This window comes from Calliopsis andreniformis, chromosome 10 (genome assembly GCF_051401765.1).
Source record: "Calliopsis andreniformis isolate RMS-2024a chromosome 10, iyCalAndr_principal, whole genome shotgun sequence".
Lineage (NCBI taxonomy): Eukaryota > Metazoa > Arthropoda > Insecta > Hymenoptera > Andrenidae > Calliopsis > Calliopsis andreniformis.
Window position 1 is genome coordinate 7,574,448 of NC_135071.1, and position 19,271 is coordinate 7,593,718.

The 19,271-nt window shown below is 30.5% G+C and overlaps 2 protein-coding genes across 3 annotated transcripts; one reads left to right on the forward strand and one right to left on the reverse strand.

Moving 5' to 3' along the window:
• Positions 1–1,239: 1,239 nt before the first annotated feature.
• Wwox (WW domain-containing oxidoreductase) lies at positions 1,240–4,329 on the reverse strand. The gene is made up of 7 exons (XM_076386588.1): positions 3,979–4,329; positions 3,796–3,860; positions 2,749–2,985; positions 2,493–2,688; positions 2,197–2,382; positions 1,850–2,105; positions 1,240–1,781 (listed from the first exon to the last, which is right to left on the reverse strand). Exons 1-7 carry the CDS (start codon positions 4,071–4,073, stop codon positions 1,572–1,574), a joined length of 1,245 nt encoding a protein of 414 aa, XP_076242703.1. The 5' UTR covers positions 4,074–4,329; the 3' UTR covers positions 1,240–1,571.
• A 6,214-nt stretch (positions 4,330–10,543) lies between these two features.
• On the forward strand, positions 10,544–15,865 carry Dlic (dynein light intermediate chain). 2 transcript variants are annotated; one of them, XM_076387441.1, is made up of 10 exons: positions 10,544–10,658; positions 11,258–11,331; positions 12,002–12,118; positions 12,201–12,431; positions 12,543–12,753; positions 12,832–13,020; positions 13,095–13,209; positions 13,273–13,413; positions 14,127–14,280; positions 14,356–15,865. In XM_076387441.1, exons 1-10 carry the CDS (start codon positions 10,570–10,572, stop codon positions 14,469–14,471), a joined length of 1,437 nt encoding a protein of 478 aa, XP_076243556.1. In that variant the 5' UTR covers positions 10,544–10,569; the 3' UTR covers positions 14,472–15,865. The 2 variants fall into 2 exon arrangements, with proteins under 2 accessions (XP_076243556.1, XP_076243557.1); XM_076387442.1 differs by having other exon boundaries at positions 13,273–13,389.
• The last annotated feature ends 3,406 nt before the right edge of the window (positions 15,866–19,271 follow it).

Consider the following 19,271-nt stretch of genomic DNA (forward strand, 5'->3'; position numbering starts at 1 on the left):
GGGAAATTTGAAAATGTCTCTTGAACCAGAAACATATACAATTACTAGGTTCAGTTACGCCCCCTTTAAATATAACGAAAAAAGAGACAAAAAACTAATTGCAACTTTTTCAAAACTTATTAAAATAATAAGTTGGTTTAGTAATGAAATAAATATCAATTTAATTCTGGTGTCTCGCAGAACTAATAAAAAATAGGTGAAACGCGATTTCCATGGGACCCGTGGGATCGAGGGTTAATTGGTTCTTTTATAGATTATGAAAACAAGGGAACAAATAGAGAGTTTATGAGAGAATATATTTTTACTAGTCATTACGCATAGATGTTAAAATGAAACTTTTTATTAAGATGACGAAGTAAAAGATATTTTAAGAAACATAATTTGAGAAAAATCGGTACTGAATAACTGAATTCCAGAAAAATAGGCTGTTAATGAATTTGGGGCTATCTCGAAAAATGCGAAACATATGGACACTCTATAAGAATGCAACGTCTACTGCTAATTTCGAACGGTAGAGTCAAAATTAAATAAGAAAATAGAAAAGAAAATAACTAACAACAAATATCTCTACTATCTTTTAAGATTTTATAATCTTGTAAAGCAATTATAATTTTCTAATATGTATCATTCCTAAAATATCTATTTTTATAATTTTATTGGTTCCCAATGCCCCTTTAAGTTGAAATCTAAATTGCATTACAGTCAAAATTTGCGAAAAATTTCAGAATTCGTTGAAGACCACAAGCTTTAGTAAAATATAATTAAAATGCAAAATATAAGATGTACTTACCATATTCACACATAGACCTTACAAAAAAATGTCACTGAAACGACGCAGAATTTAATTATTATAAAACTACAGACTTACATTGCTTCGTACAAAATCGAGATACGATTTTTGGTTTAAACAGTCATTTGCAAATATTTGTAATGGTTAAAAAAAAGAATGTCGAAGAACTGCTCGAATGTAATCTTTTTTTATAATACATACATCTTGTTACATATAAGAAAGATTGAAATTATTAGTTCCTTAAAAAACGAAATGAATTTTGAAAACCTATAAATTGTGGTAATTATGAATTAAACACCTACTTTTATACCTGTTCTTCCGAATTCTATAATAACACCTGGTTGATAATCGTCGCAACGATGTACCGGTTCCCTGCAAGTTACGTCCTTACCAAAAATATTACCGACAGTAGACTCCAAAAATTTATGTACGTAATTATGCATAACGATCTTAAACCGTAATATAATAATACTTTCCAATTTTGAAAACCAAATTTTGAAATTTTTACATATTAAACATGATCGAAAAAGTTAACCGAATCATTTTTTAATATAGCGCTACTTTCACACATATCCGTAATTTGTTTGAAAAATATACATATATTTTTTTACAGATTCGATAAAAATATGTTAACATTTAGAAGACATAAAAACGATTTATTGAACGTATAATAAATTTCGTAATAAAAGCGAATGTATAGATATCTTTCTTACTATATAGTTAAATTTCTTTTTGGTTTGTATGTTTTACTAAATGTTTTTTCCAGTTATAATGATATATTTTATTTTAATGCTAATGTCTCCCATAGTTTGTCCTTTTTCATAATGTTTATTATCATTTCTTGACTAACAGACCATAGTCTTGCTGCGAGTGCGGAATTTAATGCTTCATTCGATGGATCACAACGATAACAATTATTAAAATAGATTCCTGTCGCACCTTCCAGCTCGGGTGCAGTTGCACAAAATACTGATGTGCTCGCAGCTTGTTGCTAGAAAATTTATGTAACTATAACGAAGTGCTTCATGGATTTTAATTTCAAATAAACATATACTGTACCAATGATTTTGTGAATGGTCGTACTAGCATGAACGTTAATCGCAATATCCATGAATAGCGGGACAATGAAGAGTAAACCATATTCCCAGGATGACAGCTAAAGACACTCACAGATGGCCATCGTTTTGCCAATTCTTGGGCAAATAAAATATTACACAATTTGGAGTCATTATACGCTGCCATAAACCAATATTTATATGCAGGTGGGGAAAGAGTTAGTTGGTGGAAATCTTCAACTGATCCAAGAGATGAGAATCTGTTGTAAAGTGAAAATGAAATGTTGAATCAATTTTACTAGTAAAAATTAAATATTTTAACTACTATTAAAATTAGTTACTTAAAAATACCTGTGGGATTCACTTGAAACCACCACTACTCTGGAATTATGGCAGCTCCGAATAGGGTGCTCCAACAGAAGAGTGAAATAAAAATGAGCAAGATGATTCACTTGGAATGTTGTTTCATATCCATCTTCCGTAAGCTTATAAGGAATTGCGAAAACTCCAGCATTCAATATCAGAATATGCAGTGTTCTGAAAATATGATGCCAGTATTATTAAATAAATCCTACAATTAAATTAATTAGAATATCATATTACTATGATAATATCATACCTATTGACTTTGTATAATGCAAATTTACCTATATTTTTGTTTGAACTTCTCAGCTGCTTCTTTCACGCTATGCAAAGAAGATAAATCTAAATATAACGTTTCGCACATCACATTTTCTCTTTCTTGCTGTATTCTTTGTACTGCTTCTTCTCCCTTTTTTAAATCCCTACATGCTAGAATAACTTTGCAACCATGTAATGCTAATGATCTAGCAGTTTCAAATCCTATAAAAATAATATTTTAATGTTAGGATAATATAATATTAAGGTATTATTATTATTTACCTATGCCAGTATTAGCACCAGTAACAATGGCAACTTTGCCTCGTAAATCTCTGCCATGCAAAACAGATAGTGCAGTGCTACTTCCATCAAAGCGTTGCCGTACTGGTTGTGACAACTCTCTATATTCCGTAGCAAATGCCAATCTAGGATCTGTGTATGTTGTTGTACGATTCATGTGATCAATAAATAATACTTTGCCATCATCTGACACACATCTCTCCCATCCAGATGGTAGCTCTTATTAACAAATAACATTGTCAAGTTTTTATAAGTTTTTAATACTTACGTAGAGTGATTCTAGATTGATATTCTCAAGAACTCATAAATTGTGTAGAAGAATATTGCAGACAAATATTGCCTAAATATAATATATATAAATTTAATATTTTTTCCATTATTAATTATTTAGAAATGATTAAGATAGATTTAATTACATTTATATGAAAATAATTTAACCATATCTAATTGCTATTTTTACGTCTAATTCTATTCTTCTAAGTTTATAAATATATTATCATTTATTGATTTCTTTAAATTAATAATTTATTCCATCATATAATGTACATATGTATAATAATAATATAAACCCCTAAGTAAAAGATACATACTAATAACAATTTATTATTATAAAATAGTCTACATTTATTTACAGAAATTAAAAGTATATTGAAAATTGAATATAAATCTCTATATTTCTTACATAATTATTTTTATTTTTACTAAGAGTTTTTCACATGCATTGTACCTAATAAAATTTCTGTGTTGATACACCTGCAGCTGTAAGGCAAGGTGACTTGTGTCATATTTTCAAAAACTTTGAGTTAAGACCTTGATTGAGATTTAGAATATGGAATTTTCATTTTCAGACAAAAGGAAGTGTATAAAATGAATTTTTTCATTTAAAAACAAGGATTTAAGAAAATACAAATCTATAGGATACTACTGAAGTTAAAACTTTAAATGCCATTATTTCGAAAACAAAAACATGTGACTCAGATTGCTCAGCCTTATGACCACAGATATAAACTTTTTACATTATTATTATACCTCCTTCAACAATCTTTTTACGGCCAGTCCTAGGATGTGTCCATTGCGTTCCTTTCGTAAAATGACTAAGAAAAAAAGTATACTGATTCGTAAAATGATATTTTAAAGCACACGCAACGAGTTGCTAAATAACAATGAACATTATTGCACACGATATTCTAACAACAGTATAAACAAATTTACTTCACGTAATAAACGTTTCCATCAACAGTTGTCATTTCTTCCCAGCCAGGTGGTAATTCATCTTCACTATCAGAATCATTTAAAATGCCTACCATTTTTAATAATCAATTATTTTATACATCAGTTACTTATATCATATCAATGTTTTAATTTGTTGATAACACGTTTGCTATCGGGCCTTAGAAGAGTATTAATCACCGTATGCTGAAGAAGTACTAATGCTTTGTACAACAATGTTGGGGCCACGCGATATCGCGCGGCCGGACATTTAACGTTAACGACCAAGTTGCGATATTGTGATATTGCGTTTTGGCAACAAACATTTAAACATTATCAATATCAACACCATCGTATACATGTATACATATGTACACATACAGGGTGTCCAATTTAATTGGAAGCACTCCAAAGTGCTGCCTCTATTGGCCAAAGGTAGAAATACAAAAGTCTTGTCCCCATTCTAGATACATCTTAAACGCTGGCTGTAGTCTATTATGGAACTGTCAATTTTTTAATCTAAACAAATGTGAATGAATCGATTCCTTGCTAATAATTATTTGTTTCGTCAGCGCACAAAATTTTTAATTGTAAAATGTATGCAAACTATTTGCTTGGTTCAATTTGAATTTTTTACTTAATGTCATCTAAAGAATATGAATATAATAGTAATTGGTTAAACAATGTATAAGAATTAATGTGCTTAATTAATAATCGTTTGGACCTGGCAATATGATGAAATAATAATTTAATGATTGAATGACTCCTGGAAATCATTGCCCCCAATTGTTTTCAGAGAACTTCTCATGAAACCAAAAACACAAATAGTAGGTTATCGTTTCCACCCGAGTCATTCAGTCGATGAGCGCAAAGGAAAAGTTGCGTCGGAGAGTTGGAGTTAGCATCGAAGTTTGGAAGGAATTTCTGATTACTGAAATCAGAGTTAGAGTCGGAAAAAGTATGTTGACACCGACTCCATGTTAGTAAATATAAAAATGAGAAATGTCCTCAAAATAAGTGAATAATTTCACTGTTCAACACGGGTCTGATTTTGTAAACGTGAATAAACATTTCTTATAGATTTCGACGTGCTGATTACGAATCTGCAAACCGTTTTTTTCCAGAACGTACAGTTTTTGAAAAAATCAATTTTGAAAAAAATGACAAATTCTCAACTTTGGGATTTTTTTCTGCTTTTACCGTAGTAGTTATTTAGTTGCTCTTTGCACGAAATGATTCTGTGGACTCTCCCGAATAAAATAATATAAATAGTTATTAGATTATAAACATCGAAATAGGTTTAAATAACAATTAAAGTGAAAAGGACACCCAAAACGCACCCATTTTTGCTGATATTTTTCACTTTATTTCAAAAAGTAAGGGTCTAGGAGAAAATTTGACTATATCACGCGATAGAGCAAACCTTTCTACTAAGGAAAGCATCAGGCGAATGTTCAAAATTATTTTTGTTTTCAATATAAAAATAAAATAGTTTGGCGAAACGCGCGGCGGAGACAGTGGTACTCAATGACAGCGGCGCGCGCAGAGGACGCTTCGCCTATCGCCTGCCGTTCAGCGGTCCCTATGCGCATTGACGTCATTGAGTACCACTGTCTCCGCCGCGCGTTTCGCCAAACTATTTTATTTCTATATTAAAATCAAGAATAATTTTGGACATTCGCTTGATGCTTTCCTTAGTAGAAAGGTTTGCTCTATCGCGTGATATAGTCAAATTTTCTCCTAGACCCTTACTTTTTGAAATAAAGTGAAAAATATCAGCAAAAATGGGTGCGTTTTGGGTGTCTTTTTCACTTTAATTGTTATTTAAACCTATTTCGATGTTTATAATCTAATAACTATTTATATTATTTTATTCAGGAGAGTCCACAGAATCATTTCGTGCAAAGGGCAACTAAATAACTACTACGGTAAAAGCAGAAAAAAATCCCAAAGTTGAGAATTTGTCATTTTTTTCAAAATTGATTTTTTCAAAAACTGTACGTTCTGGAAAAAAACGGTTTGCAGATTCGTAATCAGCACGTCGAAATCTATAAGAAATGTTTATTCACGTTTACAAAATCGAAAAAAAGTCAAAATTTGTCGAACAGTGTTTTCTTTACGCACGCATAATTAAGAGTATGCAATTTAATTTATAAAATACGAACAGATTGAAATGTTGCTTTGTCTTATTTGCCTTACTTATGATTATCATAACTTTAGCCTTTTAATATTAGGAAGTTCCGTCTATGTATACATATGTTCATTATATTAACAATCTATTATAAGTACAAGATTCGGTGTCAGAACCGGAGATCGAAGATAAAGAGGAGTCGGAGAATTTTGACTGTCAACTCCACTTTGGTAGGCTTTCCTTCTTCTCAAGCGTAATGCGAATTCTCTAATTGCACCTTCCTGGCCTGTTATATTCTCGTAATGTACAGGGAAACACCGAGGTATTCATTGCCAATCGGAGAATTCTATACTCCTTTCTTGGTGGTTAATTTTGTGCTTCATATGGTAGTAATATGATTATTACAATCATAAATGTTAACTAGATGTTATTTTGAACTAATTATACGTTTGTGTAGTTGAACATGAATATGGTATTTCTCTGATTAATTTTGTAGCTCTAATATCTTTTTTCTTATTTGATATAAATTTTTCTTTAAATAATTTCTCTAGTACTGTCGAATTTTATTATTTTAACATTATCAAAAATTGGCAATATCCTGTAACTTTAACCACATTTGAATATTATACGCCACATTCCCACATCGTCCCTCTTCCTCGACTAAATTTTTTGAAATGTAAGTAGTGTCAATGTTCCGTATACAGAAGCGATTTTTTTTATAATGGGCTTAATGTCGCATAAACAGCTGGGTTATTAGTAATAGAGTCATTCAGTTACACTATGTTTGACAATCTTGGTTTTTTTAATGTACTCAAGGAGGTCGTGAATTTTATTGGTTTCGATGTTATCTTTAACCCTTTCGACCCTAGCGTCAACTCTAGTCGGCATCCATGTGAAGGCCCGTGGGTCCGAGCGCTGATTATAGTCGGCATTTACGTAATGAACCGTTGAATATAAAAAATAGACACTCGCAGCAGAATTCCCTTTACAAGAAAAGCACGTTCGCGGACACTTATATCGAAACAAAAGGGTTAATTGTGGGTCCAATTCTATATTTGTTGAATGTGGTATAATTCACACATTCGTTCGGTTTTTTATTTAATAGGTAAGAGTGGGAGAATTTGGCGTGGCCGATTATAATGCGGGTGATGGCAACTTGATTTGTCCTCTATAAGAGGAGGGAGCGAATTTTTTATTTTTCAAAAAACGAATCATTGATGTTCCTGATGCGGTGTAAAGCAGATTATTTCCATACTGAGTCCTACTGTTACCTTAGGTGCTCTTTTGTGTCCCTGGTAGGACCTTCCATGGATGGGGAATTGTCGTTATTGTTTGGGTTTGGGAAACAAGCTGTTTGCTTTGCAGTCGGATCTACCATCTCGTTCCTAGGAATGCAAATGGGCCCAGGGATCTATATAAGTTTGATTTTATATCCTTTTTCGAGAATTCTGTAGTGTATTTTTAACGTTTGGAGGATGGTGTCGTTATTTGATGAGAGATTACTTAGGGTTTCTATAGCACTTTTGGAATCGATGAGAATGGCGGTCTGGTCATAAGAGTGTTCGTATGCCAATTTCATGGCGTGATTGAGAGCTAATAGCTCGGCTGCGAAGATAGATGTATTATTAGCGAGTTTACCGCCAAATGTTTCGCGATAACTGTATATCCTGTACCTGTCTCTGATTTTAAGCCATTAGTATATATTTGGGCATAGTTTTTATGCTGATTGAGGATATCTAATGCTAAATAGAGAAGAATTGCTGGATTAGTGCTATCTTTTTTATATAGACATAGTTCGCAATTAATTTCTATGGGTTGATGTAATGTCCAGGGAGGAATCTTTAAGAACCTTCTTAGGACTGTTAGCGAGAATTTCATATTTAGTTCAAGTTCCAATTTGTTGATTGTGTAGTAAACAGATTTCGGAACACTAAGTTGCTGATCATATTTCTCGATAAGTCGTTTAGTGAAGGTGTAGCGTGTGTTGGTTTGTTAAGCGTGGTTGAGATTTTAATTACTTGCGTGATGCTTAGAAGGCTTCTTCTTACTTGAAATGATGGTTCATTACATTCTTTCATAATACTGAGTGTAGGGCTAGTCCTAAATGCACCCGAGATTATTCTGAGGGCAGCGTATTGTATGGGGTCCAGTTTTTTAATGATGGTTTTGCCTGCGGAGTCGTACATAATTGCTCCGTAATCGAGTTTAGACCTAATTACCGATTTGTATATGGTTGTTAATACCTGCATAGCTGCTCCCCATGAGTTGACTGAAATCGTTTTTAACGCAGATATATAGTGAAAAACGCCAACAAACATACATGTTCAAATAAACCCCCTCACTCCCGCGACCAAATTTTTTGTAATTCTAACGGTATCAATGCCCCATATACAGAAAGTATAGTTGACAGCGGGATATAGGGATTTCAGTAAAACAGCAGGGTATTGGTCCTTCATGTTTTTAACAATTGGCGTTGCGATGGCCAACTGGGGACCCTGGTACGAGCCAACGTATTTTTTCCTAATTTTTACCAATTCAGGGCGCCACAGTTAGCAAAAGGGGTAAACAAATTTTAATTCTATAGAATACACTATTCAACAACTTATTATTATCAGTACAGTATTAATAATTAATCAAATATTACAAATAGTAAAGAACGTAACGCAGAAAAAAGTATGAGAAGACAATACAGTATTAAATGGTGAATTTTAGCAATTTTTACATAACTAGATACTACGTAATTAATTAGCAATGTTGCATTGATGATAACAATGCTCCTTCTGCAACTTCTGGAGCTTCAAATTGGGGGGACTCAGGAAAAAATACGTTGACGCGTACCTGAGTCGTCAGTTTGTCATCGCAACGTCGATTGTTAAAAGTGTAAAGAACCCATACCCTGTTTTTACTGGAATCGCTATATCCCGCTGTCGATTATAAAATTATTCAACCGAAGCTCGTTTTGGGCATCGCGATCGACAACCACTGCTCTTGTATCTTGTTTATATACAATAGTGCAAAACATTTGTACGTCATTCATATAATGGAGAAACATACTGTTAATAACAACCCTATAGTTATCGTTGAAAAAGATTGAACGACTAGGGCCCAAGATATAATCTCTGAGGGACAACCAAACTAACTAAACTAGTGTATTTATTATTAAATTTTACTATTTGAGATCTACCTGTTACAAAACTTGAGATCCAATCAAAGGGGGCATGGTTATAGCTATTAGCAGATAGTTTAGATAGTAATATGGAATGAGAGACAAAAGCCTGTCTAAAATTGGTATACATTGCATCAACTTGATGTTTCGCCTCAATGGCATCTGTAATGTAAGGACTATAATTCATTAAGAGCAGCCAGCTACATAACCACATTTTTCTTCAGTTTGATATTTTTTAATACTGATGACAATTTATCAGAAGCATAAAGTTTGACATAAGGTTTCCTTTACTTATTGGCCTTTAACTGGTAACCAAAGGTATGTCTTTACCCTTAAATATAGAAGTAACAAGATGCAATTTCTATGCTTTAGGAAAGATACCTGACATGAGAGATTTATTATAAATAAGTCGAAGTATATGAGAGATGATAAATTTACAAGTTTCATGATGTAACAATATAACCTACAAACTATTAGATTGGGAACCTATCCTTCTATCCTTCAAAATTAGGGAATATAGTGCTTCATCATCTCATTCCTATGCTAATGGGTCATTAAATTATTATTTTATCATATTGTCATGTCCAGGCAATTATTAACTTTACACATTAACCTTGTGCACTGTTCAACCAATTATTATTGTATTCATAGTCTATGAATGAGATCGAATGCAAAATTTAAATTAAACCAAGCAAAGAGTTTGCAAACATTTTACAACTAAAAATTTTGTGAGCTGACGACGCAAATAATTATTAACAAGAAATCGATTTGTTCGCACTTATTTAGGTTACAGAATTGACTTATTTAGGTTCCACAATAGGCTACAACCAGCGTTTAAGAGGTATCTAGAACGGGGACAAGACTTTTGTATTTCTACCTTTGGCCAATAGAGACAGCACTTTCGAGGGTTTCCAGTTAAATTGGACACCCTGTAGATTGATAGCAGTGATATCAACGATAAGACGAATTTTTTAGTTTTCAATCTTAATATTCTTATTCTAGAGTGGTTTCTATACTTATAAAGAGTAAAAAAAATAGTCTTTATCGCAAATGGTAGTTTTTTTTGTAATATTTAAATTTCTTATGGGTATATTTATGAAGATAAATTTGTGTGAAATTAATATTCTTAAAAAATCGAGCTAAAACGATAAAGTATGTTCCGAAAATACAAAATGAGCACACTAAAAATTTCGGAATTTAAATTCTTTTAAGATTCAGTTCTGAATGAAGTTAAGTACAAGCCGCACCCGCAGTTCGCGCAGAATCGATAGCAAATTTCATTTCTGTCAAATGGATAATGGCAGCGACAGCGATTGGTATGATGTTGCAGAGCAATGGATTTCAGTCGAAAAAGAAAGAGGACGTGGATAATAAAGACAACTTATGGTATGTTCGATGAGTTTATTTCGACAAACGTTTTAGCGTAATTTATCTCATATATATTATATTATAATTATTACTCATACATAATCATAACACCTGAGTGTTTTGACGTGTTACCATATATTAAAGGCGAGAGAATTAGTCACGTTTGAGTACAGTTAGTAGGACCTCGATTAACCAACTTAACACGTTTGCTACCAAACTTCGACCTCGATCGTCAATGCTGAATTTTTATTTAGATCTGAATTTTTTTTATTCGACCATGCGATACCGCGTGGCTCCAATAGATTGTTTTAATGTGTCAGTATAGAAATAGTAGGCTGAAGAACCAGCACACTGTGACTGACTCGTTTTTCTGACCTGGTAGCAAACATGTTGGCAGGAGTCTCAAACCTCAAGCAACATCCTGACGACTATTTTCATTTTTTGAGATAAAGTATTAATGAATCACAGTCCAAATCTCAATCAATATTCTAATATATTGTGATCAAATAACTGTAACTCTGAATAAAAGAGACTCTGAGTAGTTAAGGTCTTTTAATCAAGATCCTACTATAATTTTTGTTTACTGTTCTGTTACTTTATGATATTTGTCTTTGTAGGTCCTCTATATTGGCTGAAGTACAAAATAGTGGGAGCAACAAGTTACCATCAAACAAAAATATCCTTGTTTTAGGTATACTTTTTCTTGGACTTATTTAATATAAGTATTATATGTGTGGCATATTCATCATTCTTGATTTTCATTTATAAAGTTATGACTGATAATATATTCATTCATTTCTTTGAAGCTTCAAAAGGTTTCAAATCTTGGACTGTTTGGAAGTATTTTTTTTGTCCTTTAAATTATGGTTGATTAGTGAAATTAATTTATTCCTTTATAATTTGCTAAAGTAATATTACTTATGAATAAACAAATTATGAATCTGTGTGATTTGAAAATTGTAAATACTATATTAGAATAAGGGACTTCGTCCCTTTCAGTTACATATTGTTTCTAAGGATGTAATGTTTAATGATCTGGAATTAACAACTTCAAACAATTTTCCAATATTAGTCCAATATTAATTCAAAATAATTCCATTCATGTCTAAGTGTGAATTTTGTTATATGTACAGTGTTTTACATGTAGTCTATAGTTTGCTTTGTCAATATTGAAATCATTTGGAGCAACTGAATTTTTCTGTTAAAGTATTTTTATTTATTTTTTAACATCTATTTTTGCTCATTTCTTTTTAGCTTTTGAAGCAGTCTATTTTTACTAATTTTTTGATATTCTAGCTCAGAAATAGATCATACTCTTTTTATTGCAGTTTTTGAACTCTGACAAATTTATTTATTTGCAGGCGATAATGAAAGTGGAAAAACAACACTTATTGCTAAGTTGCAAGGTGTGGAGGATCCCAAAAAAGGTTCGGGTTTAGAGTTTGCGTACATTGATGTGAGCGATGATTACAGAGATGGTAAACTAACAACTTATAATTAACAATTTTGCTGTACTATAAAGTAAACAGTTATGAATTAATAATAATAATTTCCAATTAGATCAAACAAGGCTGTCTGTATGGGTATTGGATGGGGACCCTGGTCATGCAAATCTTCTGAGATTTGCATTAAATGCAGAAAGATTCCCCCATACACTGGTTATGCTAGTAGCTGCAATGACGACTCCATGGGCTATTCTTGATCAACTTCAATCTTGGGCTGCACTCTTAGGAGATCATATTGATAAATTGCCATTAGATAATGATACTAGGCAACGATGTAGACAATTAAGTGAGTAAATTTCAATATAATTAAACTATATTTTTTGTAAATCTTATTAACTTACTGTGTTGTATGTATTTTATATTTTAATGTTTTTTAATTAATTTTTTCTGTGTTTAGATGTTAAGAAATGGCAAGATTATACAGAGCCTGGAGATGAATTAGATCCTGGCAGCCCCTTAAGACGTACTAGTCGTAATCTTGATGATGAAACACTTGATAATTTACCATTACCAGAAGGAGTACTTACAACAAATTTAGGTTTAGACGTTGTTGTTGTTATTACAAAAACCGATTACATGTCCACTCTTGAAAAAGAACATGATTTCAAGTAAGTCTCATGAATAAAAAGATAAAATGTTATTTTCTCTAGTTATCAAGCTAGTTATAAGTTCAATTTATTTAACAGGGATGAACATTTTGACTTTATGCAACAGTGGATAAGGCGATTTTGTTTACAATATGGTGCAGGATTATTCTATACATCAGCAAAGGAAGATAAAAACTGTGATTTGCTTTATAAATATCTTACACATAGAATTTATTCATTACCATTTAGAACGCCTGCTTTAGTTGTTGAGAAGGACGCAGTACTCATGTATGTAATTTTTTTTAGTTAAGAGTTTATAAATATCGATTATTTATTATATCCTTAATATCTTTTTTAAATAGTCCTGCTGGTTGGGATAACATGAAAAAAATTAGTATACTTCACGAAAATTTGCAATCAATGAAACCAGATGATTATTATCGAGATATTATTGCTCAGCCGCCAATAAATAGAAAGGTACGTATACGAAAATTGCTATCCAATAACAAGTAAAATTTATTGTATATTTTTGTTAAATAGTGTGTTGCTAGAGAAGTAGAAGTACAAGCAGAAGAAGAGCAAACTTTCTTAGCGAAACAACAAGCTGCATTACTGGGTTTAAAAGATCCAACACGTTCTCCAACAACTAGGAACCAGGCAAGCATTGGATCAGTTATTCAGGTTATACCATTTATAATTGGAGCATGCTCTTCATTCTACATTCAGTTGATTAATAATCATTCATCATCGAACAATAAACTTTTGTGGGCAATTTGATCATCAATATCATGTGTGCAGTCACTGTATATTCAATGTATAATAGATAAAGCTTACTCAGATTAAACATAATGAATTTGGACATATCTAGTATACAAAGGATATTTGTTTTCGATCTCAATAAATGACTTTAAGTGAATGTTGCCTTCGACATTGTGACATGTAATCATTTAATATATTGCATTTATACATCACTATTAAAATCATCATGTGTCTTGTGTATTTGTTCACTCATATATATAGAAATAGTTGTATCCAAATGTCTATTTATGTTTTCATTCGTTTCAGTTAATATCTTCTAATTAATTTAGGACATACATATATGCCTTACAGCGATAAAAATGCTAACATGTATTCTATTTGTTATGGGTATGGTGGGTATAATCTATTGAATTTAGAATATATAAAAATATATCTGCATACATGATTTGTAAATGTTATGTTTTATTAATGGTACTATGAATTAAAAATAATGTTCAGTAATCCGTGGAATAGGATCGCTGTATGCTTTCTTTTTATAGTTAACATTCGAAAGCATGTTCTAATCTATATGGTATGATCTGTCATGGACATGGCAGGAAATTTGGTTTCGCGAATGTTAAATGTTTCTTGTGCAGGTGGTGTCGCCGAATAAAAAATTAGATCCAAAAGGTACTGGAACCACGCAGTCTGGGGAAGGTGTTCTAGCGAACTTCTTTAATTCTCTCCTTCACAAAAAGACTGGATCGCCTGGATCACCAGGCAGTGTAGGCACGAGTCCAATAAGAATTGGTACATATCACGTTACATAAAATTTGATTGAATTTTTCAGACAGAAGTATTTCATGTGTTTATTCTTCATTTCAGATACTGTGCCAGTGGACAAAGCGACTATGTGTAACGATGCAGCAGTAGAATTAGATCGTTTAACTAGAACGAAAAAGATTTCTCCTCCTAATTTAAATTCGTCATCTGACTGTTAAAAAAATTTGTCTTCTTTGCGACCCATTTATTGAGTTACAAATCGGCCACAACTACGCACGCATGAGTTATGTTTATGTGTATCGTATCCAGAAAGGTTGTATTCGTGACGTTAAGTTAACGTCATGATTTGTACTTGTTAATTGTTTACGATACGTACGTTTAGTAATTCATAGTAATTTATTAATTTATAATTATTTAGTAGAATGTTTCTTCCTCGTGCTTTATGCCACATATTGTAATTTAATATACAGACTTTAATACATTTTTTATTAAAACATTAATTTTAATAAATAATTGAAAATTACTGACAAACATTTTCTAACGAATAATTAACATATTCTGCGAAACACAAATTACTTAGATAAATTTCATAATTAGAAAATAGCTTGACAGTAGATCTTTAAGCAACTGTTGTAGCATATTATATTAATCTATAAATGAAGCACAATTGCATACAGTGGTCTTTTTTAAATAATTTCTTTTTTTACTAAAACAATTTCTTTAGATTGTATTGCACTATTTTTTATTTGTAAATAACTTTTCTAACATTACATTTGGTATTGGGACAGTGTAGAATTAATTATTCGTAACGAATGAGTAGTACATTTAGCATTACATCAGAATGAGTATCATTTATAGAGCTATCCTTATTAAATAAACGAATTTAGTTGATTTTAAAATGGGTCGCAGAGAATAGAAACTTAATTTAAGGTGAAATCACATACAATGCCGCTTGTGTAATTTCACTTTGATAAAAACAGCAGTTTAATTCTAATTGGAAACGATTGAAACAACGGAAACTGATCATGTTTCACACAACTTATTAGTAGCGTTAATTGTTGTGTTTAATTAACTACAAATATTGCTACGAAATAATAATGAGAAAGTTATTAAATTAATGAAATTAACTGTTTAATATAGTAATACATTCTGATTATGCTTACGCACATGTCCTAAATCTTGTAGTAAATTATTTAATATTCACCTGTGAATATTATTTTTTCTTCCTTCTAATGAATGCTTTTATTTATGTATTGCCGTTCGTGACGGTGAAACTCGGCTGATAAATCTTCTGTATTCGGTCTAATTTCTGAAGTGCCGTTATTATCGTAAATGAGTCATATGAATGTGTGAGATAGAATTTTATACGAGTTGTGATTAGATTTTCTTTGTCGAAGACACAGGATTGTCTTTGGCTTTAAGAATACAACATGCTATATGAGATTGGAGTGTATGTTCACGAAGCGAATGGAAATTTAATGTTATCGCTCCTTTGTCAACTTTTAGAAAGATTTTATGTAAAAGGGATCTGTAAATTCAATTACGATAAACGTGGCTTTCTGTATATGAAGTAATTTAAATTCTTGATCAAAAATAAATAATTTTTCAAGAATTCAATTTTTTCATGACTGTAGTAGCATCCCTATTAATCATGAACAAAAATTAATTTCTTTGTTCTATTAATTTCTTGATTTACCGATTTGATATTTTATTTATTTAATCAAATTATTTTTCCTCTTCTTCAGTGATTGGTACGTAGTTAGCTACAAGATTAATTCAATTTTAATTATTTAATAATATTCGACAATATTTGTATTTGTAAATCATTAATTATCTTGCAGTACATATTTGTAAATAATAAAAACGTGGTGTTTGCTGCAAGGCTTGACAAACGTATTTATTGTTACAGTTTTGTTGAATACAATCAAGATAGATGTATATGTGGTAAAACAATATAAACATAATGTGATACATGTAAATCTTTATGATTAATATTCACCGTAGAATATTATTTACTGAAAGACACAGATAATACAATGGGATTGTATGTAAATTGATTAATGAAATATATTATATTCAAATGTAATTTGTCAGCTTAATTTCAGATTAGAAAACAAATTTTGTGAAAATGAAGACACAAACAATTACATATATTTTATGTTAACTATGTATACTGCAACAAAATTTTATAAACCCATTGTACTATCACAATTTACAATATTTCTTTCAAATGCAAGATGTTAATATTTCTACAAAAATCAGTTTTGAGAAATACTATATAACAGCAGGAATGACTTAAAAGCTACATGTTTTTATAATTTATTTTACCTTATTTAAGACTCCATATTAAAGAATAATTATTAATAATTATAAACTAATACTTATTACATGATGTGTTGCTAAATATTGTTTTACATATCTAAGTAATTTCATTTTCTTCGTAATTAATAATTGAAACTTTCAGATTTAATTGAATGAAGTAATTTTAGGCAACAAAATATTCACAAAATTTGGAGTCTTAAATTTAATTTCATGATCTAATGATTTCTAATTATTGATCTACTTATTTCTAATTTAATTGAACTGAAACTCTTATTCTAAGTACAGTAACTGCTTTGCAAAAGCTTCTAAAAACGAATTGTAAATGGAAGAACAAGGAAACTGAAGTATGGTTCACAAAAAGTTAGAAATGAAAATTATATTTCGTATAAGATCGTGGTTGCTCTACTTTGTGCGTTATTTATTATCAAATAATTGTGATTAAAATTTTTCCAAACGTACGTTCAGTCATATTCGCTTATTATTTATTGTTCTCACTATGCATGATATATTCAGTATTGCCAGATTATTTTGCATTATCAAGTATGTACATATGTATCGTCTTAAATTGTGAAATGTATATTTTATTCGTAATGGTAAACCAATTCAAGTGAAGTATTCAAGTAGTCAATAAGATCTTACATTATAGAACATACCACTGGTTGTAGATACAAAACGCAATTCAATCCTGAAGAAACATTTATTACTGTACTTAATAATCCATATTGTTATTAACAGATTAACACATTGACTGCTGTGGGATACTTTTCTGATCGTCATTCTTTCATTTATTCCAGTATCTATTACTATAAGCAGAGACATTCCATAGTTTTATGATTTATACTCACTATTTTTTAATATTTCTATGCAATAAATATTTCCAAAAATTGATAAATGCTATTGTTCATTAAAACTGCTCGCAAAAAGACGTAAATGCAAAACACCATTGATCGATAATCTCATAGCAGTTAACATGTTAATTGGAAGCGTTAATTTCTTCATATATTTCGCAAAGCAAAATACAGGAATTCTTACAAAAGTCTTAAACGAAGAGGGAGAGAAATAATTGAAATAAAACACTTAAAACTAAGATTATAAAATATACGTTAACATGTTTGATAATTTTGCTTATAATACCGAATATTTTTTCTGAGCTCTGAATAACATCCTGTTTGTGGTACACTATTAACAGATAATATTTTCGTTTATACTTTTTCAAAAATAATCTGTAACATCTATGGAAGGCCCTAAGGAAAAGAATACTTAAATATATCTTTTTTTAACTTAAATATACTTAAAAGTGCGTGGAAGAAAATTTAAATGCGATTATCATTTTAAAGTCCGAATTATCGAGATGTAGCAAACTATTTCTGTTTATCTATGTAAATTAAAATTGTTTAAATTCTTTCTGTATATGGTATGAAAAATGCAAAGAACATGCATGGAGTCCTTTACATTTTATGAAGCAGAAAAAGAAGAAAATGCAAGACTGAAAAAATGTACATAAATCAATAAACAGATTAATTGCTTTCTGTTAATTTTATTATGGAGAAAAAAATCATTATTTTTGCTGCTTAATATTTACATAAATATTTGCATATATTTTATACTTATAAATTTCATTTGGACTAATTTTTATCATCTTTTAAACATGAATTATGCAGCTAAGGGTTTAATAAATTAAATCTGTTAATTATATCTTACGGAATTAATTGGCACACTATGCGTTTAATATTGTTGTACAACTGTGAATGATTGTGGAATGTGTACAATTTTAAATGAATTATATTAATATTATACTGATTTATAGGCAATATGGATATAATATACTTCTAAAAATTTTATACAAAATTTAGAATTTACAATCGTAGTAAAAGAGTATGAAAATATACAATATCTAAATACAAATGTAACAAAAAAGAAAAACAAATTTTGTCAAAAAAGTATTATATCTATATACAAAAATCTTCTATAGATTATTGCATGCATATGATTCAGAAAAGTAATAACTTTATAAAAAGTTTAGCATCTCGATCTTCGATAGTACATATACATGTAATAGTGTACCACAAAAATTGTAAATATTAATACGGATGTTTCGATAGAATACTACTAATTACTAAATAGAAGACAGTTTACTTATCGTTTCATGTGCCTGTGTCAGTGAAATCCAATTTTAAAAAGAAACAAAAAAAAAGACAGAAAACTGTTAATACTGTCACATCAATTTTACGACTCACTGAATTCTTGATCAAGTAAACTTTTATATGTATAACTTTGTTGCAAAATTAAGAAGTTCTTAATTTTATAAAGAAACAAAGTTCTCGTTAATTAAATTATTTTCTACTAATAAGGAAAAGAACAACTAAATATTGCATTAAGCTTTTTTAGACATACAGGGTGACCTACATAAACCAGTCCGCCTAAATATCTTCTCCAACTGTGGCGATACAAAAAATATTGTACACGCAATTTGAATGGTTTAAAGCGAATGTTGCTAAAAATATTTTTTTTGCGAGGTAATTTTTTTCGGAGTTTTCAAAGTCATCGATGTTATTTTTGCTTATAATTACATATTTTTTTCTATTATGTAGCTGATATCAAAATACATTTAGATACCTACAAGACATTACCTTGAACTGATTTTTGACTTCAAAAATTGAAATGAAGCGAGAAATTTTTGTTTATCGAAATCGCAG